Consider the following 27,818-nt stretch of genomic DNA (forward strand, 5'->3'; position numbering starts at 1 on the left):
TTTCATATTTTTATGATTATTTGTTTGTGGTTAATTAAATTTTTAATTCCGCATTATATTGTCATACACCTATTCAACCCCCCTTTTAGGTGTTGTTTGGAGTATGGTTTATATTTTTAGATTCCACTAAACAATTGTAATTGCACTCTAGTTTATATTTTTTTTAAAACAATTAATCCTTTAAATTTACTTAATTTGACTTTTGACTCCTCCATGAAATCTTCCGTAGCAGAATTAAAGCCAAGATAATGTAATTTAATTCTCTACCACTTTTTCCCTGAGTCCCCTGATTTTATATATATTATTCTCATACTCGTGAAAAGCTTATCACATGTACTTTGCATTTTAGTATCTCATACCAAAATGCTCCGACCAGAGACTTAGAATAATCCAATCTATAAAATCAACCTCCAAGAGAAATTTCTTATCCTTTTAATAAAGGACTTGGATTCCATCTTGAGAAAAACTTTTTCACAATGTTAATTACGATCACCCAACGCACCACCAAGTATGTTGACCATCCTTTTGATCTCACTCAAAAATGCATTAAAGTAATCTATACTTCATTCTGAGTACACAATCCTCTCGGGATTTAGAATTAATATCATAAGTAATATTGGGAGTATGAGTTTTTCCCTTTGACAGTATTTTCATGGAAAAACAACTCTCAAGGTATATTCAGTGCATAACACCTACACATCAACCCGAAGCCTTCAACTTCGCCTGATCAAGATAAATCATAAAAATTCGATATGTAACAGTCTTCCAAATGGAATGCTCAATTCCATTACCGATTGCGAACTATCCATAAGTTTAAGATTACAAGGATTATGGACTAAGATCTTGTGTGACAACTCTTTACTCACACCATAAACCATATTCAATATAATCTAAGGGCATTTGACATGGAAAATATAAATAAAACAATATTAAGTATGTAAAATAAGATATGTCATATACTCATAAACCCCAACAACTTTATTCATAATAAAATTATATGTTAACAATACATTAGGATTTAGGGCATAAACCCCAACAGACACCTGTCGAGACCCATAAACATGAGAATAGATCATTCTTGTTTAAGCTTTCTCCTTCCTTGAAGAAAATTGATTCAAGCATCGGAATCATCCTCCATGGGCACATCTATATAACAAGCCTCTATGTTTATTTAGCCCTTTTTCTCGTCAGTATTCGTGGGTTGGTGATTGGGGTGATCGATCAACTGCATTAGAAAAGATGATAATCAAATTTTGGAATTTATAATCAAATTCTTGTTTCTTCCTAAATTGTCAGGTAGTTGTCGATATTTAATTAAGAATCAAAGTAGATTCGTTCTTCTTCTCTCTTTTTTTCGCTAATATATACGAAATTCTTTTATATGCAACAATTTTAGATTTTTTCTTATCCTTGCAAAGCAATACAAGAATTGGATAGGTTTCTCCCGTTCACTTATCAAAAGAGTTCATTTAGCCCTGCAATTTCGCATGTCAAAAGTATGTTTTAAACAAAATTACATAAAGTAGTTTGAAAGTACATTTTAAAAATAACAATTTAAAAATAAAATAAAAAAATCCTACGTTTTTTAATCATAGACAAGAGAAACATTTTAAAAAATGCATAATCAATCGTTGGATATGTACAACTCACATGTAGGAAAAGAGATTCAATAGTTAGTTTGAAAAAAAAAAAAAAATTAGAGTTGTATGAAGGTTGTAAACGTATTATATCTCAATTTTAAAGGCAAAACTGCGATTTTATCAAATAATTACTTGTATTTTGAAATTGTTATTTTTTTAAATCCCATATTTTAAAACTGCATAACCAAACACACCTAAATCCTATAAAACATCATTTAGCTTTACAGTTTGCCATTTCGACACTTCACTTTAATTTCCTCTCCCTTATGCTCTTTAATGTGGCTAAGTTTCATATCAAACAAAAACGTTGAAACATTAAAAAAGAAAGGAAAAAATTTAAATAAATCGTCCGTTGATAATCAAAATATAATTTCACCACAGGCAAAGTGGTATATGTACACCGTAGGGTAAAAGGACAGCGGGTGAGAAAAAAGAAAGAAAAATGAAAGAAAAGACGTGTGTGATGTTAGGTCCATTTTGTTGGGTCTTTCCATCTTTTGGAAATGAAAAGACATCTGCGATGAAAATGGAAAGAAAACAAGTTATAACAATTTCACCACAGGCAAAGTGGTATGTACATACCGTAGATACGGTAAAAAGACAGCAGAGAGAAAAGACTCATCTGTGATGTTAGGTCCATATTTGATGGGTGTTTGCACCATCAACCACATGCCACGTAGCATCTATAATGCCCCTTGCAAAAACGTGTGCATCGAAAGAAGTTGTCAAAAGCTTGATTTGGAAGAACAAAATGAGGCAAGTAAAAGAAAGGAAAAGGTACCGTTTGATTGCAAATTTATGTGTAATCCCATCTCTTATACAGGTGCTCCCCATCTACATGAAAAGGACATCTAACCAACTGCCACGTATCTTATTCAGTTCATTTCCCAAGGATGCATTGCAACTATAAGACAATTGCTCTGGTCAGGTTCCCAGTTCCCACCACCATGAGCTAGCAATTCCCAGTGTTGTAGACGCCTTCAATGGTTTTTCTGTCATCAAGTTTTACTTCATCCAGCACTTGCAGAGGTTAGTTATGTTGCTTCACGTTTATGCCTTTTCATTAGAGTAGTTGAAGTTCTGCACAAATTAGGCAAAGCCAGCTTCCTTGGATTAACCTGTTGGCCTAAACTGGATGTACCCCTTATCTTAATCATGAAGAATTCCAGCTTATTCTATGCATGAAATTGTTTTTGATAGATTTTCTGCAATGTCTGCTTCCGTATCTGCCAAGAATAATTATCTTCTTTTCTTGAACATCTCATTTCTCTTATTGGCATGTGTTTTCTTGATTATACATCTCTACTCTTCAGAAAGTCTTGTTTTGAGCAAATTCCATGGCTTCACTAGCAGCAGCAAGCAAGGCTGCAAGGGCTTACATACGCTAGATGACTACAAAGCCAAGTGTTCGTACCTTAAATCCCATGACCCATGTGCTTCCCAGGGCTATATTGACTATCTTTACCTTTTCTATTGCAAAATTGGGAGTTTTCCCCTTCTGGGTTATACTCTTCTTTTTCTTTGGCTTCTAGTTCTGTTTTATCTGTTGGGAAACACAGCTTCTGAATACTTTTGTTTTTCACTTGAAAGCTTATCAAGGTTACTCAAATTGTCTCCTACAATTGCTGGGGTTACTCTGCTTTCTCTTGGCAATGGTGCCCCTGATATTTTTGCAATCATCGTCTCCTTTATGGGTAATGGGACGTGTGACACTGACGTTGGCCTTAATACAGTACTAGGGGGTTCTTCCTTTGTAACATGTGTTGTGGTTGGAATCATAAGCATTTCAAGGCGCACAAAGCAGATTCGAGTAAACAAGTCTGCCTTTGTAAGAGATGTTTGTTTTTTCCTTTTGGTTCTTGTGTTCTTGATTGTAATATTGATTCAGGGGAAAATCGATCTGTGGGGTGCAATTGCTTTTTCTTCACTGTATATTGTTTATGTGATAATGGTTTACACCTCACACTTCCACTCAAAGAATGGTGGAGAAGACAGTGAAAGACATTGTAATTCGAGCAACTGCAGTGACTTGACTATACCTATTCTTACTGACATGGAGAAGGGGGGGGAGCTTAGTACTTCTTTAGTAGACGTCAAGAAGAGCTGCTTTTGTTCAAGATCATCAGCTTTTTGTGGTGCATTTCTTTGCATCCTTGAGATGCCTCTTAATTTACCAAGGCAATTGACAATTCCTATTGTTTGTGAGGAAAGATGGTCTAAGCCATATGCAGTTGCTTCAGTGACACTAGCGCCACTGCTGTTGTCAGCTCTTTGGAACCCTCAAGACTATGGAATTGGGTTGTTTTTTGGGATTGCTTTTGGGTTTCTTGCTTTCTTGACAACTGAGAACTCTTGCCCACCAAAGAAATGCACTTTCCCTTGGCTTGCAGGAGGCTTTTTAATGAGTATAACTTGGAGCTATATTACTGCTCAGGAATTGGTAGGGCTGCTAGTTTCACTTGGGTATATGTGTGGAATAAACCCTTCTATACTAGCTCTAACAGTCCTTGCATGGGGCAACTCACTTGGAGATCTGACCACAAATTTGACAATGGCTATGAATGGTGGAGCAGAGGGAGCTCAAGTTGCCATATCAGGCTGCTATGCTGGCCCCATCTTTAGCACTCTCTTTGGTTTGGGCTTGTCTCTTGTAGGCTCTTGTTGGGCAAAATACCCATCATTTGTAGTGATACCTAGAGATCCATACCTCTTGGAGACACTAGGATTTTTGGCTGGTGGGTTACTTTGGGCTCTTGTGGTTTTGCCATGGAGAGACATGAGGCTCGATGGGGTCTTGGGAGGAGGGCTTTTAGCTGTATATATAGTTTCTCTGTTTTCAAGGTTGATACAAACACATGGGTCTCTCAACCTTCTCTATATATATAAAACTAAAAGTAATGATATTTAGTAGACTGTTATACATTTAGCATACAAATAGAATGACGTGGCTGTGAACAACATTTCAAAAGAAGTGGATGTAATTAGTGTACTAACAAGCTTCTTGTAAAGCGACTAGCTTGCTTAGCTGATATCATTTGGCTTCATGATTTCAACTACTTAACTGATCATTTGGCTTCATTTGCTTATATACAACTTAGCTGATATGATCTTTTATCATCTATATAAGGATATAAAAGATCATTTGGCTTCACTTTACTTGTATATAGAAGATAAAAGATCATATCATGAATTGTGTCTTGAGGTGGCAAAAGATCATAACTCAAAAAGTTTTCATCCTTTAAAAATCATTCTCACCATCAACTATTCCGTGCAAATTGCTGATAGATTTTATCGCAGGTCATCAAGCCACCTAATCATCAGTGGCCACATAACAAACGAGATGCGTCATACTTACAATTTGTGTGAAATTTTAATTATATCTAATCACTAACCAAAAAGAAAACAATAAAAAAAGTCCAGAAAACGAAACCCCAATTATATCTAATCACAGTTTGCTGATGCTCTTGGAGACTTGGGCTTACTCTTGGTCCTAGGGGCAACTCACTTCTTGTTCTGCAGTTAATCTGTTACCATCGCTGTTTATGCAGTGGTTGTTTATGATTTTTTAGGCCTATGAAATAATTATGTGAAAAAAAAAAAAATTAAATAATGTGGTATCATATTGACCTTTAGATGTACTAATTTTCAATTTTTACAATAAAATGAATACTACTCATTTCAAATTAAATGGAAAGAATCCTTGTCAAAGTTTGTTGGTTTAAACCCTTTTTTTTTTCCCCTAATTTTGTGGGTTTACACGTGTTGACTTTATAATCATTGATTTATCATCTATATACAAGTGAAGTGAGCTTCTGAATTCAATGGGGGTTGAATGTAACTTGCATCTATAGTAATTGCTGTAGAACATAATCTCAAGTTAGGATTTGGGATTTCTTGGATTTCTGTGCTGATCTCTGGCTCTCACCGATCATGTTACGTGATTGATTTTTGTAATTCCCTTTCTGTTGTTGTTTTCCATGGTTCTGTTTTTACAAGAATTTTCACGTCTATGGCAATTATGAAAAATAATGATTCCATTAAGCCTCGGTCGAATTCTATTTGTCAGTCTTGTTCGCATGTTTTCTTTTGCTATTGATGCGATGGAAGGTATTATGGAAGGAGATATGATTTATACCCCTTTCAAGATATAATTTTTGATCATTTTACTCATATGATTTTAGAGTTTTTTTTTTTTTTTTTTTTTTTTTTTTTTTTTTTTTTAAGAAGAAAAAATAAACTGCAAAAATTGTTACATGAACAAAGATAGTCAAGAGTCATATTTTGGGGTGGTAATATGTCATATCTCCTATGAAAGATGGCTTTTAATCAATAATTTTTTGAATCTAGCTTAGGTGGCCGGTGTAGAACAGCATATATATTATAGTTTTTATAAAGCACCTAAATCAAATCCTTTTTCTTTTTTCAACTCCAAAATAAATAAATAAATGTCTCCATCTCCCCATTGATCCATTGTAGGCAGCAGAAAATTTGGGCTTGGACAAAACCAAATGGGGACATCTATGTAATGGGACAGAGTGACGAGGTCATTCAATTGTTAATAGCTACAGTTGAATTAAAGGTCCACGACAAACTACGAGTAGAGTCAGTCAAAGGGTCCATCACATTGACGTTGTTTTATAGAATGGGATATGGGGTAGGGTTCAACTCTTCGTTTGCATGTGCTTCAACTTCAGGCATTTTCTAACATGTTTTTTGCTGCTACCGTTTTTAAGAGTTGAGGCAATCTAAAGAACCTCGGAAAAATCAAACTCAAGATTTTAAAAATTTTCTGCCCATTGATTCTAAAACACTTTTATTGATCATTTAACTTTCTTTTTTTTTTTTAATGGAATAAAATCTGAAGACAAGAAAAGAAAAATAACCTTTTATTTTGATTAGATGATTAGACACTATGAAGATCAAATCATTTATTTTAAGATTAAATACGTTTTTGCCCCATGTGGTTTAAAGATTTTAATTTTTTAACCCTTGTTATTCATTTCGTATCGTAGATGGAATCTCATATATGGCTAAAGACGGAAATGATACCTCCGTCCAACTTCCCATCCAAAAATTGAAGGAAGTTCACATCAACACTTCTAAGAAACTAACACATGTCTTTTACCTAATTAAAGATTAAAATAATAAAAACTTAAATTAAAATAAAAGCTTCAAAAAATTAAAAATAAATAAATAAATAAAATTTTGGAAAAAAAAAGTCATCCACCCCATGACCTGTTTGGGGTGGTCGAACCACCCATATGGCCCTTGGGGTGGCCGGACCACCTCCAAAGAGCAAAACGAACCACCCTCACAACGCCAAAAAAAAAAAAAATTAGCGTTTGGCCCTTGGGGGTGGCCAAACCATCCCCAAGGGCCATGGGGAACCACCCCTAGACCGGCCATGGTAGTGGCTCGAGTCGCCCCTCCTTTTTTTTTGTCAATTTAAAAATAATAAAAAAAAAAATTTTAAAAAAAAAATCCTAAAGTTTTTTTTTTTCAGTTTTTTTATTTTTAATTAGGCATAAGACACGTGTCAACTTTTTGGAGGTGTTGACGTAGACGTCCGTCAATTTTTAGATGAAATTTGGAAGGAGGTACCATCTCCGTCTTTAGCCATAAACAAAATACCATCTATGATACGAAATGAATCACAAAAAGTAAAAAATAAAGTATTTAAACCACGTAGGGTCAAATGTAAGAGTTACTGAGGAAGCTGCTTTGGGCTCGGAATTTCAATACCATCCAAAGTGTGTTGCAGCAAATTGATACATCTTTATTTTGTGGATGACTTGCTGTTGTTCTCGAAGGCTACCTTACAGTTAGTGGAGAAAATCAACAAAGTCTTACTGGCGTTTGGGAATCTTTCAGATTTGAAAGCTTATCCCTCAAAAAGCACTTTGTTTTACTCTAGGGTATCATTGAGAAGTAAGAAGATTCTTGCGCTGGATTACGTAAAAGTGAATGAGGGTAAACTTCCAGTGAGATATATATTTGGGTTCCTTTAACTTCCAAGAACCTGTCATTGTTTGATTGTGAGACTTTGTTGGAGAAAATCTGCAGTGGAATCAACTTTCGGTTGTCCAAACATCTTTCTTTTACGGGTAGGTTGAAAGGTGATTAGATCAATAGAGCACTAAAAGTTTCATAGATTTTTGTGGAATGGAAATCATGAACTTTGTTCCGCAAAGGAAAAAGTTGCATGGAACTTAATTTGTGTTCCCAAGTGGAAAAGGTGGGTTGGAATTGAAAAAGTTTGAAGATTTGAATACAGCTACCATTTTAAGCATCTATGGACCTGGCCTATTTAGAGAATATGGTTCCTTTTGGGTGGCTTGGGTTAATTTGAATTTGATTAAGGGGTTGTAATGCTTCGAGCTTTGTAACAAAGCCGTAAGTGGAAATTTCTGGATTTACCACGTGATGCTACTACTATTACCTTATAATAATGCAACATAAAACTTGAATAATTTTTTTGCTTTCTTTTAAAATCACCAATAAAATATATCAGAGCTTCTATTTCACAATATAGTCATTACAAAGCTCAAACTTGGCAGTTTATACATGATCACTAAGATATGCCACAGGCGGCATATATAAATACAACTACCAACTAACCAAAATGACTTAGCTCAAGTCAAAACTCCGAAAGCTAGAGATCCCCAAAGGGCCTCAAAGGTAGATATCTAAGCATGAGCATGGATCAATATCTATCTCTTCTCCCGCAAGATTTATCAATTGGTGGATTGCCCCAATTGAATCCACAATTTCATAGGCGGATATGTAAATCCACTCTCTTAACAAGTATAATATAAACTGGCCTTTTAAAAAATGTGATATATTTTTTGAAAATCACTTTAACTAGTGTTTATTAAGCAGTTGTAGTCTTTTAAAAATTAGTTTTATCAAAAGTTATAACTACTTGATAATCACCTAGATTAGAGAGGGTTTATGTACACTTCGTATCCTATTCTAAGAAATGGTAAAAACCATTAAATATCATGTCATGTCCTGCATCAATATAAATATCATCATATCACATTAAACATTATGGTCCGTTTGGGTGTTTGACTTTTTGAATCAAATTTTAATTCTTATTTGGTACGCAAATTTCGTTGTAAAGGAAATGTGTTTAGGTGATGTATAATTTAAATTCTTTTTGAAATTGTGTTTGGGTGTTAGATGTTTGAAATTGAAAAGTAGTGTTTTTTAATGGTAAAAAATGAATAGATGTATGAAAAGTTGTGTATAATGATTGGTATTATAAAAAGTAGTGTGGAATAATAATTAAAATAATAATTATTTATTATAAAAAAATATTAAAAACTATTATTTAATTTAAATAATTATTATTTGTGATTAGTGGGTGAATGACGTGTGGGACCCACAAGAAAAGCATGTATTTTTGAAAACTTGATGAATTCCAGGTTGTTTTTTGGGTTGGATTCAACCACTCGGAAAACAGGAAAATACCCGAAGAAAATCAGTATTCTCTTCGGTTCCCAAACAGACCATAACATATCTCATATCTCATGAAACGTTATCATATCTGATTGAAGGGATCGAAATCCCGACCCCAATGCACAAAACACATTATATACATTAATTTTATCAAATAAAATTCTACAACAATAATAATCTCAAACCACTATAAGAGATAAATCAATCACACATCAACAACACATGATTTGTTGACAAAGTGGAAACCTTTTGAATACATCAAAGGTTAAACCAATTTGGAGCAGCCAAACCCAAAAAGCTTTTACAAAAATCTCACACTCCAAGAGAGGGAAAGCAAAGGAAGCTCTCAACCAAGACCCTCTTGAACAACAAACTCCAAGATATTGGAAAGCAAGGGCTCTCAACAAGGTTTCTCTTGGCTCAACAAACTCCAAGAGAGAGAAAGCTACAATGGCTCTTAAAAAAAAAAACTCTCTTGGCACATAAGGGGGAAACTAGACAATCTCGAGATTCTAGGATCCTAGCAACACCATAAAACAAATGGCATCCTATTCTATTTATAGGATGGGAAAAAAAATCGTGTAAAAACAGTTCATTAAAGTGCATGTTCAATTGCGGTGTCAAGACGTCCCTTTTGACATCAGCACTTCAGTTCAGGTTTTATCGCTAACTTTTCTGACATTGACAAGCAACAATGTCAATCCTTTTGGTTCGGACGGTCTTCTACAATTGCCTTTCAGAAACAGCGCAATTCTATCATTATCAAGTCCACATTCGGACAGCTTGGCCGCACGTCCGGACGGTCTTCGCTATAACTCATTTCCGCATTCGAACGGAACATTGGAAAATTCTGAAATGCTGGACAGCATCCGGACGTGTTGCCACATCGTCCGGACGACTTGCAGAGACTTCTCAAACAGTGTCAATTTCTGAAATCTAACTCCGTGTTGAATGATGATTGATCTAGTGTCTGGAAGGTGTTGTTCTGTCGTCCGAACGTCTTCAACGTAATCTGCTAGACACTGTGGGGCGTCCGAACTCCTTCAAAGGCTCGCTCGGACGGTTGCACAAGAACCAGTTGATTTGGCTTAGAATATGCAAGGAATCTTCAAGGACATCTTCTAGAAACTTTTGATCAGTCACATGCTTTGATTTGAACACTGTCTGAATACATGAAGATTCTGAATTAAGAACCGACCATCCTGTTAATTTGCAACTATTACATAAAGTGTTTTTTGTTATCCAGAATGTAGCCAACCTAAAATACTAACAAAGGGAAACATTAACAATGAAATGATATTTTGGGGGGTGTGTGTGTATTTTTCTTATATATATATTCAAAAAACAATTGGGGTTTTTTTCCTTCAAAATCCTAGGAGGGGGCATGGGAAATAATATCTTCTTAATTTGAAATGAAATTGATAATATTCATTTCATGGTCATGATTTAAAGTTGGTGCATCTAACAGTGTATATGAAGTCAATGATAGTACGTCTTTCAAAAAAATTTAAATTATTTACACCATTAAATACACCAACTTTAAATTCTGACCATAAAATAGATACTATCAATTTCATTTGAAATGGTGATCATCGTTCTCCTGGTGGTTTAGTCATTAAAGTGTGATTCCCTAAATTTATATGATATTTGTGGATAGTCATGAAACTCGTGGTGAGATCAGCATTTTTTTCCTTTTTTATTCCCTCAAATTGCTTCGAGAGTCTCATCTTACTCTGTTACAAACTCCACAATGTTTCAATGAAGATGGACCAAAATCAATGCATGCTCGATAAATTTTGAAACATAAGGCAATAAGTTTAAGTGATGTCATTTTTTTATATTTAAATATTAATTAAATTAAATTTATTTTAATATTTATATTATTTTTTTATTTAATATATTAATTAGAGCACTTTCTTCTATTAGTAAAATCTATTTTAAAATTTTTATATATATATATATAACTTACTAGATATAAAAGGAGGACTTATCACTTGATTAAAAAACATGAAATAATAAGACTCATCCAGTGTGTAAATCTATCTATTATGCATAAAACAAACAATGAGAATTTATATACTTTGAAGGCTTTTTATATTTTTCTAAACATTCAATTCAAATAAAAATTGGAGAAAAAAATTATGCGCGTTGGACTAATTTTATAAATGTAAAAATGCAGTTTTTAAAAATAGTAAATAAGTATGACTTTTCAAGAATTTATGGATTTTTTTCTGAATGTGAATAATGAGACTTTTAATTTGTAATTATTTTTACCATGATTGAGAGCCTTAATTAGAAACTATTTATTAAATTTTTCCATATTAGAATCTTAAAATTTGTTTTCGAAATAACATTTATTGTACAATTATTAAGTATGGCCCTTAATTAAAGAATATTTTATTAACTTTTTACCATATTAGAACCTTAATTTTTTTAAAAAAATAATAGGGTTAAGTACCTTTTTGTCCCATGTGGTTTTAAATTTTTATTTTTTTGCTTTTTGTGCTTCATTTCTTTTTTTTTTACCACAGATCATACATGTGTTACGAGAAAAGACGGATATGATACTTCTATCCAATTTTCCGTCCAAAATTAACGGATTGCCACATCATTGACACATAACACATTTAAAATTGCGACATTTGTCCCCAGATGCTATATAAGTCGCCACATAAACGTTGGCATGGCTGCCACACATATATAAATAAAATAAATAAATAAATAAATAAAAATTAAGGCTTTTTAAAAAAAAAATAAATAAAAATAAAAAATCCTAGAGGTGGGTAAGCCACTCAAGTCCAATTTTGGGGGCCCAAACTATCCCATGGCCGAAACTCCATCAGGAATCTCTTTCAAACGTCCAGAGAACCCAAATGAGAAATTGGGAAATGAAGGTCAGTACTACCAAACCCATAAACAGAAAACGAAACAGAGAAATTAAAAAAGGGGGAGTGATCTTGGGATGCTGAAGCTAATTTTGATTCTCTTTCAATTTCAATCTCTCTCTATTTTCAGACGGTCAATAGTGGAACTAACAGTAACATCAAGAACCCGTCTCCTTCAATGGGGAGATTCAGAGCTCAAAAAAATATCCAACCCAAAAAACATTAAAAAGGGGAAAAAAATTTATATACGCGTATATGTCATCCTCTTCCTCCTCCGACGTCAGGAAAAGCTAAACTGGGATTTTGACCATACCCAAGAACGATCTCATGATAGAACCAAAGAGGAAAGAAAGACAGGCATAACCTCTCTCTTTCCCTCTTTCAAGAATCGCTATAGTCTCTCCAGCAGATGAACATGGTGACGCAGCACCTCATGACGTAGAGCCTGATGGAAACGTGGAGGACTCTAGACGTGGGTGTTGGACAACTGCAGTTCATGGCCACGTGAAGGACTATCTAGACATGGGTAGTGGTGTGCTGCAGTTATTCATGGGTAGTTATTTAGTGCATGGGTAGTTTAATATGTTAGTGGGTAGTTTAACATGTTAGTGGGTAGTTTTATTCTCAGTTACGTAGCTCTAGTATAAGATGAGTTCTAGAATGTGGAGAATAGATTATTGATTATTGTATTGGCATTTTGTCATTTGTGGTTTGTATCCAGCCCTAAGTGGATTCATTTGTGGTCTCTCCTACCTGAAAGGAGTTCATTATCTATCAAATATCTTTAATTCTGTTCTAATTATCGTGGGTTCCTATCAACCTGGTATCAGAGCCAGGTTCAAAATTCAAAGCATGGCTACCAACAAGGATCGCATTGAGAAATTGGAATTAGAAATTCAGGATTTGAAAGAAGTAATGCAGAAGATGAATGCAGAATCACAGTCCAGCTTTGCGGAGCTTAAGGAACTCTTCTTCAAGGGTTTTGAACATGGTGAATCATCTGCAGACAAAGGAAACGGAAATCATTCTTCCGGGCACTCGAATAGTTCTAAAGGATCGAGTAATTTCACTAAGTTGGAGTTTCCTCGGTACTCGGGAGACAACCCCAACGTGTGGCTGAACCGGGTAGTTCAGTACTTCAATTATAAGCAAATACCGGAGGAGCAAAAGGTATCCCTGGCAGCCTTTCATCTCGAAAGTGAAGCCAATCAATGGTGGCAATGGGTTCAAAAGTTGTACAAGGAAGAACAAGTACCCATCACATGGGACGCCTTCGAACGGGAGTTGCTGATTCGATTCGGTCCTACCGAAGTCGAAGATTATGACGAGGCACTTTCAAGAATCCAACAAGAAGGGACATTGCGGGATTATCAACAAGAATTTGAGCGTTTGGCAAACCGGGTGGATGGGTGGCCACAAAAGGCACTCGTGGGAACATTCCTTGGAGGGCTGCAACAGGATATTGTATCTGCTGTGCGAATGTTCAAACCGAAGACCCTCCGTGATGCCATTGAGCTAGCACGCATGAGAGATGATAATCTCTCTAGAGACCGGAAGATTGCAAGCAGTGAAGGGCCAACTATGTCGACAAATTCAGCCGGGTACTCAACACATACTACACGCCCATATTCATCGGGTGCTGCCAAGAAACTGTCATGGGAAGAGATGCAGAAAAGAAGGGAGAAGGGCCTGTGTTTCGGTTGCAATGAAAAATTCACACCGGGACATCGTTGCCAAACACCTCAAGCACTCTCTATTGAGGTTTCTGCAATGGAGGAAAGGTTTGAGTTTGAAAATGGGGACACAAAAATTGTGGGTGGTAAGCGCGGAGCCGAAGAGGTTGAACCTCTCATCAATTTCTCCACATGAACCTTGAGGACAAGGTTCTTCTTCCAGGCGGGGCAATTGATGGAAACGTGGAGGACTCTAGACGTGGGTGTTGGACAACTGCAGTTCATGGCCACGTGAAGGACTATCTAGACATGGGTAGTGGTGTGCTGCAGTTATTCATGGGTAGTTATTTAGTGCATGGGTAGTTTAATATGTTAGTGGGTAGTTTAACATGTTAGTGGGTAGTTTTATTCTCAGTTACGTAGCTCTAGTATAAGATGAGTTCTAGAATGTGGAGAATAGATTATTGATTATTGTATTGGCATTTTTGTAATATATTATTCCTTTTTGGTTATGGCCTTTATATCACATTTACGGTATTTACTATGCTTATTATTTTTTCAATAAACATATACGGCATTATGGATATTTCCATTAATTTAGATTACCGTAAATATGGAATCGGTATTATGGTTATTTCTATTAATTTAGATTACCGTAAATATGGAATCGGTTAATTGATTTTAAAATCAATTAACGATATTGTTTCCTTGATGGAAGGAAACAAATACGGTGTTTACCATTTTGAGGGTCCCTAACCTAGCCTATAAATAGAGTGCCTGTGTACACCATCAGTACAGCCATCAAGCAATAGGCATAGGTTAGAAGATCCCTCAAATAATTTTTCCTTGTTCTTCAGATGGATCGTGGAAAAGCTTGAGCAAATATGGCTAGAGGTAAGCCTGAATCCTGCCTTATTCGTTTTCCGCTGCGCATGTTAGTTTAAGAAATATGTTAAATATTTCTAACATGTGGTATCAGAGCCATCCTCTGTGCTATTTTGCTTAGCGTATAATTTTACTATGCGTTATCAATATTGAATCAAGTATTTTTATTGGTTATCAATATTGAATCAAGTATATTCTATTTGGTATTGTTCACTTCTGTTTGTCAATATTGTTTGAGCAATATTTCGTCTTTTGTGACATGATAGAAACGCATTAGCGATTATTTTGTGAATATTTGTTGTTCACGTACTATTTGTGAAAACCCATAAATTTGATAAAACTATTTTTTGTTTTATCACTATTCTGTGTATTGTGATATACTGCCTAATTTTAAGTTGTTGTAATTTTGATATGGGTATTTTCATAAAGGGGTGGCGGCTAGGGTTCTATTTTTAGGGTTTTCAACCCATCTGGAACATTACGGGTCGGGTTGGTTGGTGACTGGGTAGGGTTTCGACCCATTAAAGTTTTTGGGTTTGATATATTTTCGGGTAGGGTTTTTTTAAAACCCATGCAGTTTTGGGCCATTTAAGTGGGCTGACCTAGTTTGGGCCAGCACTATACATAGACCCAGAGGCCTGACCCGATTAAGTGGGTTGACCTAATTGCCAAATACAGTAGCCCATTTGGAGTCTTGTGACCCAAAAGCCCAACCCAATATAGTAGCCCAATACAGATACCCAACCCAAATTAAGTGGGTTAACCCAATTGGGTCAGCCCAATACAGCAACTCTTTTCAGTAACCCATCAAGTTCTTTTTAAAAGGGGAATTTAGGCCTTATGGTGTTTAGAACCTGGGTTCACCAGGTGTAAAGAGCCTTGGCCACTTACTAAACCATTAGGCCATGTGTTTTATTATGTCCTCATATTAAAGTTTTATTCCCTTTATTATTTACAGTACTGTGTATTAAAATTATTGTTTATTTAATACATGAATTGAGGAATATATATTTTAAATTTATATTGTTTAAATATAAATTGTTTGATGCCTAGACCTAAGAATAATTAATAATACCATATATACTGGTGTGTTTACAGTAATATCTAAGAATGCAATGTCGGGGAAAGTTCTGGCAAGGAAAGTCTTGGGATTTAAGTGTGTCCGGTGTGACCCCCCTCACTTTCCTGGGAGCTCATCTGCTTGCACCTTGGAAAATGCTGTTTACCCCATTTAAGTATTGGTTTGTTATATTCCTAAGGCCATTAAGGGGGCATCTATAAAGTTGTTAGATGTTAATGAAGTAGCAATTATCATGATAATTTTGGGAGAGCCACAGCATCCCAATTTTGAATGACAATTGCATCAAGATTACACACACGTAATTATCATAATAATTATGGAGAGCCAAAGCATCCCATTTTTTGTATGATAATTACATCAGGATTACACGCATGAACCTCATAAAGATATATTAGATGTTCATGAATTACAGCGTGATTATTATGATTTTGGGAGAGCCAAAGCATCCTAATTTTGTAATAATTGCATAAGGATCGTACACATGAACTTCATATAGAAAAATTAACATCGTATTGTAATTAATTCATAAATTTAATTACCTATCCCCAAAGGGAAGTTTTTATTTTTGTGACTTAATTAGAATAAGATAACAAATTTAGTATTAAAAGTAAAATTTCTTTCGGTTGCCCAAAGGTACGAAGAATTTTATTTTTTAATATTTAAATTTGCTTTAGTCTTATTAATAAAGAGTAAATTTCATGCGTGATGCAACCTTTGCCCAAAGGTAGGTTGAAATTTACTATTTAAATTGGCATTGGCTAATTTAAAATAAAGTTGATATCGTCTTGTAGTTAATTCATAAATTTAATTACTTATCCCCAAAGGGAAGTTTTTATTTTTATGACTTAATTAGAATGAGATAACAAATTTAGTATTAAAAGTAAAATTTCTTTCGGTTGCCCAAAGGTACGAAGAATTTTATTTATTAATATTTAAATTTATTAGTCTTATCAATAAAGAGTAAATTTCATGCGTGATGCAACCTTTGCCCAAAGGTAGGTTGAAATTTACTATTTAAATTGGCATTGGCTAATTTAAAATAATATTAATTCATAGCATTAAAGTGTTTATTTTCTTGGGTTATTGCAGCTATTCCTGTTACTCTACCTTTTGGTAGTTTTATATTCCAATACATTATGATAATATTTTTCTGACTGGAAAAATGATTGATATGCTTTTTCATTTAGGGTGTTAAAAATTTTGGTACTCCGTGTGGACAAACCACCTACTCCCGCGGAATTAAGTACGCCACGTGAGATTATTAAGCATGAACGGTGGGAGTGATTTAATCACTTAAGTTAGATGTTCATGAAATCTCATGTCACTAAAGTCATCAGGGATTTATTCCTGAATGTTTTAGAGCCAAAGTTTTATAAAGGTTGTTTATGAACATTTAGTAAGTTCAAACAAAACTTGGCCAGTACCCTAATAGAAAAAGCTTTAAAGACAAACCTTTTACAGTTTCTGAAGTGTTTATAATCCTATTATGGGAATGAAGGATATTATAGATTAGCTTAAGTCCCTAAAGATTGAGATTTTTGAGTTATTGTTGGTCTATTTCAATTTTTTGAATTCTCTCTTCTAAGTGTAGAATTTTATCTTGTAACACACGTAAGGATAAATGGTTAGTAAATAAACTTCTAACCATGTGTGTTCAAGGATATGAGAGAATTTATAAAGTGTTCACATGATTATTCATGTCAAAGGAAGGACCAATAAATGCAATCATGTCCAACACTTAAAGCATGAGAATAAGGTGCCAATAAAGTATTATGGCAATCAAGATACATATTTCTCATGAAATAAGGAAAATTAAGGGCATATAAAGAAAGATTGCATGAAGTATAAGAAATGACTTAAAATAAAGATAATCTCCATATCTAGTATGTCGTGAATCTCTTTTAGTGACTCAATCAAATATATTGTGGATTGATTATGGTTTAACAATCCACATTGTCAACACAAATGCAGAGTCCTTTTTAAAATGGATAACACGTGTTTATAATTTGAGCTTGTTGGGATCTATAGGTTAATTTTAAAATTCAGTTATAATTTTGACCTCAAAAAATGATTTATATTCCATAATCTTTTTGAAATCTATTTTCTAGTTTGGCTTATTAAAAATTTCAATTTTATTTTAAACTTGAAATTTTTCTTATTTTTTGGTGGAATATTGGTTGGGGTTTATTTAAAGTCTATTTAAAATTGACCTACGTCCCAATTTTTGAAACAAAATTATTTGTTTATTTCTGCATAGTGATGTTGACGTAAAGTAGAGTCTTTAAGAATTTAAAAATGCTCTTGTTATGGCTTTGGAGATTGAAATATATCTCCATACAGAAAATAAAAGTCGGTGATTTACTGACTTTGGTACTTGTGTGGATTGCATAAGGGAAAGCATACCAACAAGACCATTAGAGGTGCCAAAGAGAGCCTTTTAAAATTCTTGAGATCATGTACATTGAAATATGTTAACCTTTCCATACTCATTGCCTAAATGGTCAGAGATATTTTTATCTCTTTCAGTGATGACCATATAAAGTTTATATATGTCTATCTTCTAAATATTAAAGCTGGGGTATTGAATGCTTTCAATATCTATAAGGAAGAAGAAGAAGAGAAACAATATGAAGATCATAAGATCTAATATAGGCATAGAGTATTAAGGTAGGTACACACAAAGGGAAATGATTAGTAATACTAATCTGCTATTACCCTTATAGAGTAAAGCTTTGAAGACCATTGTGTATATGTTAAACAGTATTCCATCTAAGGTTGTCCATAAGACACCTTTTAAAGTATGAAATAGATGGAAGCTTAGTTTAAATTATTTACACATATGAGGTTGCCTTGCTAAAGAGAGGATTTATAATCCTCGCCTAAGGAAATTATATTCAAAGACAATCAGCGGATCTTTTATAAGCTATCTAGTAAACTTTAAAGGGTTTTAATGTTTTATTATCCTTCATATAAGCCTAGAGTTGTTGATTGTAAAATTTCTAGAGGATACGGAACCTAGTGGGAGTGCTCATTCACATAAATTGGAATTTGAGGAAGCACTAGAGTTGGCCAAATCTCCTCCTCATAGAGGATGATTGATTGTATTCAGGGAAAATCAAATTGATTATCATGAGCCACAATCATTTCTAGAACAACCAACTCATACGGAACAGGTTCAAAAGTCTATTCTCCCATTGCAAAAATGCAAAGGAAGTAGAATTAAGAAAATCCTATAGAATAAGGAGATCAACAATTCTTAGTGATCATGTTGTATATCTCCCAGAGTCTGATATTAACATTGGACATAAAGATGATCCAAATTTGTTTTCACATGCTATGAGTGGAGAAAACTCCACATTGAGATTCAGTGCCATGAAGTGAGAGTTAAGTCCATGGCTGAAGGATCGAGCTAGACTCGTAGCCAATGGTTTTACTCATAAGGAAGGCATTGATTATCGTGAAACATTCTCTCCAGTGTCTAAGGATGGTTCATCAAGATGATCATAGCATTAGTAGCTTATTTTTTATCCAGAGCTACATCAAGTGGATGCGAAAACAACTTTTCTGAATAGGGATCTTAAGGACGAGGTTTACATGAAACAATCAAAAGGTTTTATAAATAACAGTCAGAAAGCTTGCAAATTAAAGAATTCTATTTATGGGCTGTGATAGATCTCTCAATGGTAAGATACTTTTTACGAGGTTATTGTTTATAGAAAACCTTGTTGATTAGTATATATACCTTAAGGTCAGTGGGAGTACAGTAATCTTTCTAGTCCTATATTTGCAAGTGGTGATTTAGGTTTGCTACATAAAGTTCACAAAACTTTGAAATGAAGGATTTGGGTGAAACCTCTTATGTCTTTTGACATAGAGATTCACAGAGACATAAAGAATATTAACATTGTCTCGGAAGGCCTACATTGAAAAAAGTTTTGGAAAAAAAATTTAGAATGAAGGATTTGCACCTTCAGTAGCAATTAAGAGGGACTAATTAAATACAGATTAATGTCCCAAAAGGTATTGGAATAAGGGCAGATGAAAAGTTTTAAGGGTCTGCATTATACATAACCATATGACTGACAATAAGTATATTGAGTCAATAAAGTGCTGCAAATAAAGCCTTGCGGTATATGCAAGGAACCAAGAAGAACAACTTAACCTAAGGATACACTTTCCATTTGAAGGTGGTTAGTTGTTTAGATTTGAGTTTGCTGATTGTGTAGATAGTAGAAAGTCTACTCTAAGGTATATATCTTTTTATTGAAGGATAGATCCTAGAGATGCAGTTTGCAGACTATAGTTGCTACGTCTACCAAGAAAGCTAAAAGTCTAGCGTGCTATGAATTTGGTACACAGGCATGATGGTTGAGACATTTGTTGAAAGTCTCAATCTTGTCGATTTTACAGTTAGACCATAAAGATACTCTGCGGTAATTCTACTATAATCTTCTTTTATAAGAATAAAGAGTAGAAGCAGAAGTAAATCGACATTAAGTATCTCAGTAAGAGAGATAACATTAAGAGACATAAAGGGTCTATTGAGCATATAAGTACTGAATTAATGATTGCGGATCCCATGACTTAAAGTTTACCGGTAAAGAAAGAATAAAGTCATGCGGAATATATGAGACTCATTAATTCATTTTCGCTTGGTTTGTCTCTTTTTGGTCTATAGACATAAAGTTATTGTAATAAAGATTTTTTGTGCACATTTGTTATTTTATCCATGAGGATAAATAAAGTTGGACCCGAATGACTTATAGGAAGTTCATTCATAAAGCTTGATTATCCATAAGGTACTCATGTAAGGAGTGTTTTACATCGTGATACATGGAAGGGACGACCTAATTTTATAATGGTTTTACCGCCATGATTCGTGTGAAACATTTCTTAACTGAGTTGGAGGATTCCATAAAAGATTGGCCAAAACTAAAGAACCTAATACCATATGGTCATGTGTTATAAAGTCCAAGTGGGAGAATGTAATATATTATTCCTTTTTGGTTATGGCCTTTATATCACATTTACGGTATTTACTATGCTTATTATTTTTTCAATAAACATATACGGCATTATGGATATTTCCATTAATTTAGATTACCGTAAATATGGAATCGGTATTATGGTTATTTCTATTAATTTAGATTACCGTAAATATGGAATCGGTTAATTGATTTTAAACATATACGGCATTATGGATATTTCCATTAATTTAGATTACCGTAAATATGGAATCGGTATTATGGTTATTTCTATTAATTTAGATTACCGTAAATATGGAATCGGTTAATTGATTTTAAAATCAATTAACGATATTGTTTCCTTGATGGAAGGAAACAAATACGGTGTTTACCATTTTGAGGGTCCCTAACCTAGCCTATAAATAGAGTGCCTGTGTACACCATCAGTACAGCCATCAAGCAATAGGCATAGGTTAGAAGATCCCTCAAATAATTTTTCCTTGTTCTTCAGATGGATCGTGGAAAAGCTTGAGCAAATATGGCTAGAGGTAAGCCTGAATCCTGCCTTATTCGTTTTCCGCTGCGCATGTTAGTTTAAGAAATATGTTAAATATTTCTAACAATTTTGTCATTTGTGGTTTGTATCCAGCCCTAAGTGGATTCATTTGTGGTCTCTCCTACCTGAAAGGAGTTCATTATCTATCAAATATCTTTAATTCTGTTCTAATTATCGTGGGTTCCTATCAGAGCCTTGCCCTCTGCTCCTTCACAAGCCGAGCGCACTTTCTTGAGTTTTGGCCGTGGGTAAATCGGCCACCCCAAAACTCGCCTTACTTGTCAAAATGGGAGTGGCCCGCCACCCCATCTTGCCCAAAAGGGTGGTGTGCCAACCCTACGAAAAAAAATAAAAAAAAGCCTTGAAATTTTTTTAAAAAAATATATGGCAGCGACGTCAGATGTTGAGTCTAGCGTCTATCTAGAAACGGGGGTTGCAATTTTAAATGTGTTATGTATCGATGATGTGGCAATTGTTAGTTTTAGGCAAAAAAAATTAAAATAAATAAAATAAAATAAAATAAAATAAAATAGAGGTACCATTTCTTTTTTTCTCTCCTAGCATAAATATTATCTTTGATAAAAAAATGAAGCACAACGAAAAAAAAAAAAAATTTAAAACCATAAATGTAAAAATAAAAATAAGACCCGGGCCACCTTTGCCGCAATGCTTTAGACAAGTGGTTCAAGTGGATGATATTCCTTCCGATTAGGATTTAATGAGGACACGTCCAACTTGGATGTCACCATCTTCACGGGCTTTGAGCACGCAAACATTATTGTACGTGTATGTTTCTCTTTACTCAATGTTACACAGGGTAGCCTATCATATCATCAAAAGAAGAGTAAAATCCATTTGCAATCGCATTCACATTCACATTCATGTTTATATTCATAAACAAGTGTGAAAATATCATCTATATTTGCTATTCGCACATATTTGCTATTCTCACATGTGAACGCGGTTAGTAAAAACTATTATCCATATATGCGGATAACAATATTAGGGTATGTATGTACGGTTAATAACCGTATCTGCATTTTCTTTATATATATATATAAAATTAAATTCACTAAAATGATGACGTTTGTAATATTGTTGGATTTCACTATTAGCAAACTCTTCCAATTTGTTTTGATTTAATTGTTTTATATGTTCTTCCTTTATTATTATTAGTTTTTCAAATATTTTTTCTGCATACCAATTATAGATAAATGACACATGAAGTTAAATAATGTATGAGATAGAAATTTCATGGTAAAATGATTAGTAAATATGATTTGAATAATTATAGATAATGCCTTTTTGTATTTACTAGAAGCATGAATTACAACCTCAAGACCTAAAACGATCATTACGTCTTATGCAGACAATAGATAATAACCGCATTTAATAACCTCAATAACCGTGCGGATGCGGATAATATTCACATGATACGGATGCGAATGCAGATGCGGATATTGCTAATAATTTCATTCTCATCCATATTTTCACCTCTACGTGTAAACCTTTCTCCAGTTGAGGTTTAAGCGGGAAGATGCTATTATGGTCTTGCGTAGATAAAGAAATCACATTTAGTTGTCCCATTACCTTTTTAGCTCAAGGGAAAGACTTGAGATCTCTAGTAATTTAGATAGTATATATGTGAGAGAGTTCAAATGGGACCCACCTATACGAGAAGGTGAGTTTCACAACCTAAAATTTATTTGGACAAGTATGTCTCATATGGGCTTTTTCACAATTAACTCTCAATTCAAAAAGATTTGTAGCTAGGCAAGGAATGAGAGCTTATATATATCTAAAATTGTTACCATCATTGTGTCTCACATGAGTTAAGTTCTAATTTTAACTTTGCAAGTCGGGTTTAAGGGGTAAGTTCTACTTAAAGTTTGTATCATTTTGTATCAAAACTAAACACTAAATCACGGGTTCTAGCCACGGAGGAGATGACTTATGGACTAAATTAAATTACTGATAAATGAATAGAGCAGCCAAAAAAGAAAATGCTACTACCGTATAGTGACTACAAAATAAGGCACAAGACTACCTCCAATGCACTAGTACAGCCACCTAACAGTAATAATAGCAAAAGCACAAGAAGACGACTGAAGCTTCTATCAATTAGGCCAACATAACCCAACAAAAAGATGGCCGACTATATGACAAGGGAGGGACAGTGATGGATGAATAAAGAGATATTTAAAAGGAGCAACAGTGGACAGAAACGTGATGAAGAAGAGAAACTTAATTATATGAGTCACCTCACTGAGGATGAGGACTGAGGAGTTGGGATGAGATAAGTTGATAGCATGATGGCGCCATCTATAGAAATGGGCTCCACCAGATGATAAAAAAATAAAAATACTTCAAGAATTACAACTTTTATTAAATTATTTTATTTCATAAATTAATGTCCCAATTCATGATTAGTCAAATGATTAGAAATGTATGATTAACAAAGCAACGACTAAAATTAAATTGATAAATTAAATTTTGAACTTAATCATTTTATCAATTATAGATCAGTGTGTGATAAAATTTGTAGTAAAAAGTGTATTATCCCTAACATTAGTCATAGAAAAATATTTGAAAAAATTTCACTTAACCCTTCTCAATTGTTATTGCTTCAAAAACTCTCAATTTAGTGTATCCAACTTTTAATTTCAACCATCCGTTAATATTCCATTAAATCTTATTAAAATTTTCAAAATATCCATATTTTCTTTTAATAAAAAGTATATAAAAAAAAAATTTCTCAAAGATTCAGGTGTCGATATTTTTATAAATCCCATTAAATCCTCTCCAACGCCAAAATTCTTCCAATTTTTTCCCTAAAAAATAATAAGTATTTTGAAAATTTTGAAACTTCTCCGTTATGGTTTAATAGAAAATTTTGACGAATTGGAAAAAAAAAAAATTAATATACTAAATTGAGAATGTTTTAAGTTTAAAAGAATAATTACAAATGTGATAAAAGTTAAAAAAATTAAGTAAAGTTTTCCAAAATCTTTAAATCTCTTTAGTCATTACGAACACTTACATAGTTTGAACCTAAGGTCTCTAACTTTGAGACATGAAAAAAGTATATTTCATGATATAAAGATGAGGTTAGAAAGCTTAACCGAATTGAATAAGGCTTAAATGTCTTGTTTTGTAATTGAAAGCTTAGATGTGTGGGCTCCACTCTCATGAGAGGGGGTATTGTGCACATTTTGTACTGGTGTAGTGAAAACAACATTTCCCTTAAAATATATATCCTACAAAGTTGGATGTAAAAAAGATAATAGAGAAACATAGAGTAATTCTAAAAGTTTATCATATGTCACTCTTGTGTCTTTCCAAAAATGAGGTGGCATTTAAAATCTCAATTTGATCAAAATTTAATAGTGATCAATTACAAGCTTAATAGTGATTTTAAAAGCCACATCATTTTTAGAGGGACACAAGAACTTTTAGCATTACTCAGAAACCTAAGAATAATTACATTATGTGAACTTTGTAGTTCTTCACCCAAATAATTAGGGTAAACTTCGTAGGTATAGTAACTATATACAACAAATAAGTAAGCCAACAAGTTTGTGCAATTTTGATTTTACACATAACATAAATATTAAGTTCCACCCTAGAAAAGAAGGCCCTGTTTTAAGGGAGCGGATAAAGTTAACCAGGTTAGCGTATTGATCCTTAATTGGATTAGGATCTACAACAATTACTTGCTCGTTTGCTAACAATATGGACAATAATATAGAAGAATCCATACCTATTTGGACAAATAGGCTTCATATGAAATCTCTTATATTACGTGTCTAAATTATTAATAATTTAGACAAATAATTGTAGTGAATCTTTATCATGCATGCTCACCGTAGAAAAGGTCACCCTTTTAGACTTGGAAGGAGCTCCCACTGAAGTTTGAGAAGACCAAAAGCCCTGGCTACCCTTAGGAACAGAAAGCAGATGTAGATGGTGAGAAGCCCACCTCCAAGAAACCTATCCAGCCTCATATTCCTCTTCGGCAATATCACAAGAGACCAAAGCAAGCCACCCATCAGAAACCCTATAGTCTCATAGAGAAAAGGGTCTCCAGGAATGTCATAATAAGATGGATATTCAGACCATGATGAGCAAACAAACGACAAGCCCAAACCCATCAAAACATTGAACATAGGACCAGCAAAGCATCCTGATATAGCAATCTGCGCCCCATCTGCCCCACCATTGACTGCCATAGCAATATTGGCTATCAAATCTCCAAGAGAATTGCCCCAAGCCAAAACAGTTAGGCCAAGAACAGACGGATTTATCCCAATTATATGCCCAAGAGAAACCAGCAAAGAAACTAATTCCTCTGCAATAATGTATGTCCATGTAACACTCATCAAAAATCCTCCGGCCAGCCAAGGGAACAAGCATCTCTTTGGTGGGCTAGACTTCTTTGTTGTCACATATGCAAGATTCCCCAAAACTATCCCAATCAAGCCTGCTGTCATGTACGTCGCTAGGCTGTTCCTAAAACCCACGTTTTCCCTCTGCGTGTTAGAAAGGCCTGCCAACAGAAGCGGTGCCAAAGTAACCGAAATCACTGCATATGGCTTACACCATCCCTCCTCACTAACAACAGGTATTGTCAATCTTCTTGGCAAGTAAAGAGGCAGCTCCAATACATGTAAGATTCTGCCCAAATGATTCAAAAAGCTTGGAATTTTTTCTTGTTGATCTTCAAGGTCGGTTTTCTCCACCGAGACTGGTTTTTCATCATCAACATATGTTAGTAAGGGTATGGAAATCTCGCTGATATTTTCGTGGCTATGCACAGTCTCTTCATTTCCACAGAAGAAATGAGTGGCCCAGACAACACAAACATAAATCAAGTAGATAGAAGTAAAACAAATGGCACCCCACAAGTTGATTTTTCCATTCGCTATTATAAGGACAAGAGAAAAAAGAGAGAAAAGGAAGAACAGGACATCTCTAATAAAGCTAGGCTTATCGACTGAAATCCGGTGTGGGCTAATTAAGATACTTATAACTCCGACAACAATACTAGAAACAAAGAAGGCACCCCCCAAGACACTATTGAGGCCGACAGCACCATTGCCGGATCTTGTGAAAGAGACAATTGAAGCAAAGACATCAGGAGCACCATTTCCCAATGAAAGAAGGGTGACTCCGGCGATGGTGGGTGAGAGCTTCAAGATCTTAGACAAGCTTTCCAAAGAAGAACAGAAGTAGTTTGCGGCTGTATTACCCAACAGATAGAACAAAACAAGAAGCCATAACAAAAGTACAAGATGACCCAGAAGAGGAAATTGACCAAAATTGCAGTAAAAGATTTGAAGATAGCCTATGTACCCTTTGGGCCTGCAGCTCATATGGGTCTTGACATAGAAGCACTTGTATTTAACGTCGTCGTACTTTTGGAGGCCGGTGCAACCATTTGTGGTGATATCGCTGAGAAACCTGGGATGGGAGATGATGGATGTTGAGGAAAAGAGATGGGCTTTGAGAAAGAGAGAGAGGAGAAAGAGGAAGGATATGTTGAGGAAAAGAGAGAATTTCTTGGATTGAAATATGGAAGTGAAAATTGCCATTTACAGGAGCTTGTGAAGGAGAGGTGCCGAGGAGGGAAGATGCTAATAAACGAAGTCCATGATTTTGATATTTTTAGGAACTTCTGGCGGGGAAAGAGTTGTGTCTTTTGGTCGAGTGTTTGGGAGGATAGACTCTAGTCTCTACTCAAACAAAAGAAGGTTTTGAAATAATGATCGCATTGATCGGACAAAGGCAGGGAATATATATATATATATAAATAAAGTAAGGACACAAATTTCTTTCCTTCAAATTCGTTCCACTAAATTCTTCCACCTAAAAGTGTAGATTTTTATTCTCACCTCATCTAATTATATCATATTTATATTTATTATACTAAATAGAATTACGCGTCTGCACTTTCTTTTTAAATTATGTCTACTTGAATTTTCACGACTAAAACCACCGTCATCCATACCTATTCTTTTAAAGTAGCATTTTTAGTAGCCCACCACGTTTCACTAGTCAAAATAATTAAAAAAAAAAATTTATTTTAATTGTCCACTTTTTAAAAGTATTTCAAGCAATTTTATCATTTTAACTATTTATTATTATTATTTTATTTAAATAATATTTTTCAAAAGAGAAATAGTGTGTGATGTATGAGTAAGAAATAATTTTCTTTTTAAAAAATAGTTTTTTATTGTTTAGGTAAGTAAACGGTGCTCATTATTGTTGGAGAGTACTGTTCACTTATCAAATTTTTTTTTTTCCATCAAATTGATGAGGCAGTTGGAGACTTATTTTGGATCATTTTAACAAATTGGATCACTAAAATATTTTGGTCTACTAAAAATGCTCTTATAACCTCTTCCTCCCTTTAAATATATTAAAAACCTCAAATAAAATTCACAAAAAAAAAAAATAATAATTTATCCAGCATTTTTTTTTTATTGCTTTTCTAAATATTTTTTTTTCTTTTTTTAAGTCTTATCTAAAAATTGGGTATGTCACACTTAGTTTTACTATCTATTATTTTAACACAAAATATTTATTTTTTCTGGGGTAGAAATTTATATTTTGTAATGAAATAATATTTGAATAGTATAAAAAAAAAATAGTGGAAGCTATTGTGGAAGGAATT

General features: G+C 34.1%; 2 protein-coding genes across 2 annotated transcripts; one reads left to right on the plus strand and one right to left on the minus strand.

Annotated features, from left to right (window-relative positions):
* Positions 1 to 2,552: 2,552 nt before the first annotated feature.
* LOC133873518 (cation/calcium exchanger 2) lies at positions 2,553 to 4,562 on the plus strand. The gene is made up of 2 exons (XM_062311230.1): positions 2,553 to 2,669; positions 2,954 to 4,562. The coding sequence occupies exons 1-2, from the start codon at positions 2,624 to 2,626 to the stop codon at positions 4,546 to 4,548; spliced, it is 1,641 nt and encodes a 546-aa protein (XP_062167214.1). The 5' UTR covers positions 2,553 to 2,623; the 3' UTR covers positions 4,549 to 4,562.
* Positions 4,563 to 24,444: 19,882 nt separating this feature from the next.
* LOC133873799 (cation/calcium exchanger 1) lies at positions 24,445 to 26,911 on the minus strand. Its single transcript, XM_062311569.1, has one exon. It carries the CDS (start codon positions 26,734 to 26,736, stop codon positions 25,021 to 25,023), a length of 1,716 nt encoding a protein of 571 aa, XP_062167553.1. The 5' UTR covers positions 26,737 to 26,911; the 3' UTR covers positions 24,445 to 25,020.
* Positions 26,912 to 27,818: the final 907 nt, after the last annotated feature.

This window comes from Alnus glutinosa, chromosome 7, assembly GCF_958979055.1.
Source record: "Alnus glutinosa chromosome 7, dhAlnGlut1.1, whole genome shotgun sequence".
In the NCBI taxonomy this organism is placed as follows: Eukaryota; Viridiplantae; Streptophyta; class Magnoliopsida; order Fagales; family Betulaceae; genus Alnus; species Alnus glutinosa.

Bases quoted from the DNA above. Each gene is read 5' to 3' on its own strand.
- LOC133873518 (XM_062311230.1), top strand. From the start codon at position 2,624: ATGGTTTTTCTGTCATCAAGTTTTACTTCATCCAGCACTTGCAGAG. The intron at 2,670-2,953 runs GTTAGTTATGTT...TCTACTCTTCAG, and splicing joins TTCATCCAGCACTTGCAGAG to AAAGTCTTGTTTTGAGCAAA.
- LOC133873799 (XM_062311569.1), bottom strand. From the start codon at position 26,736: ATGGCAATTTTCACTTCCATATTTCAATCCAAGAAATTCTCTCTTTTC.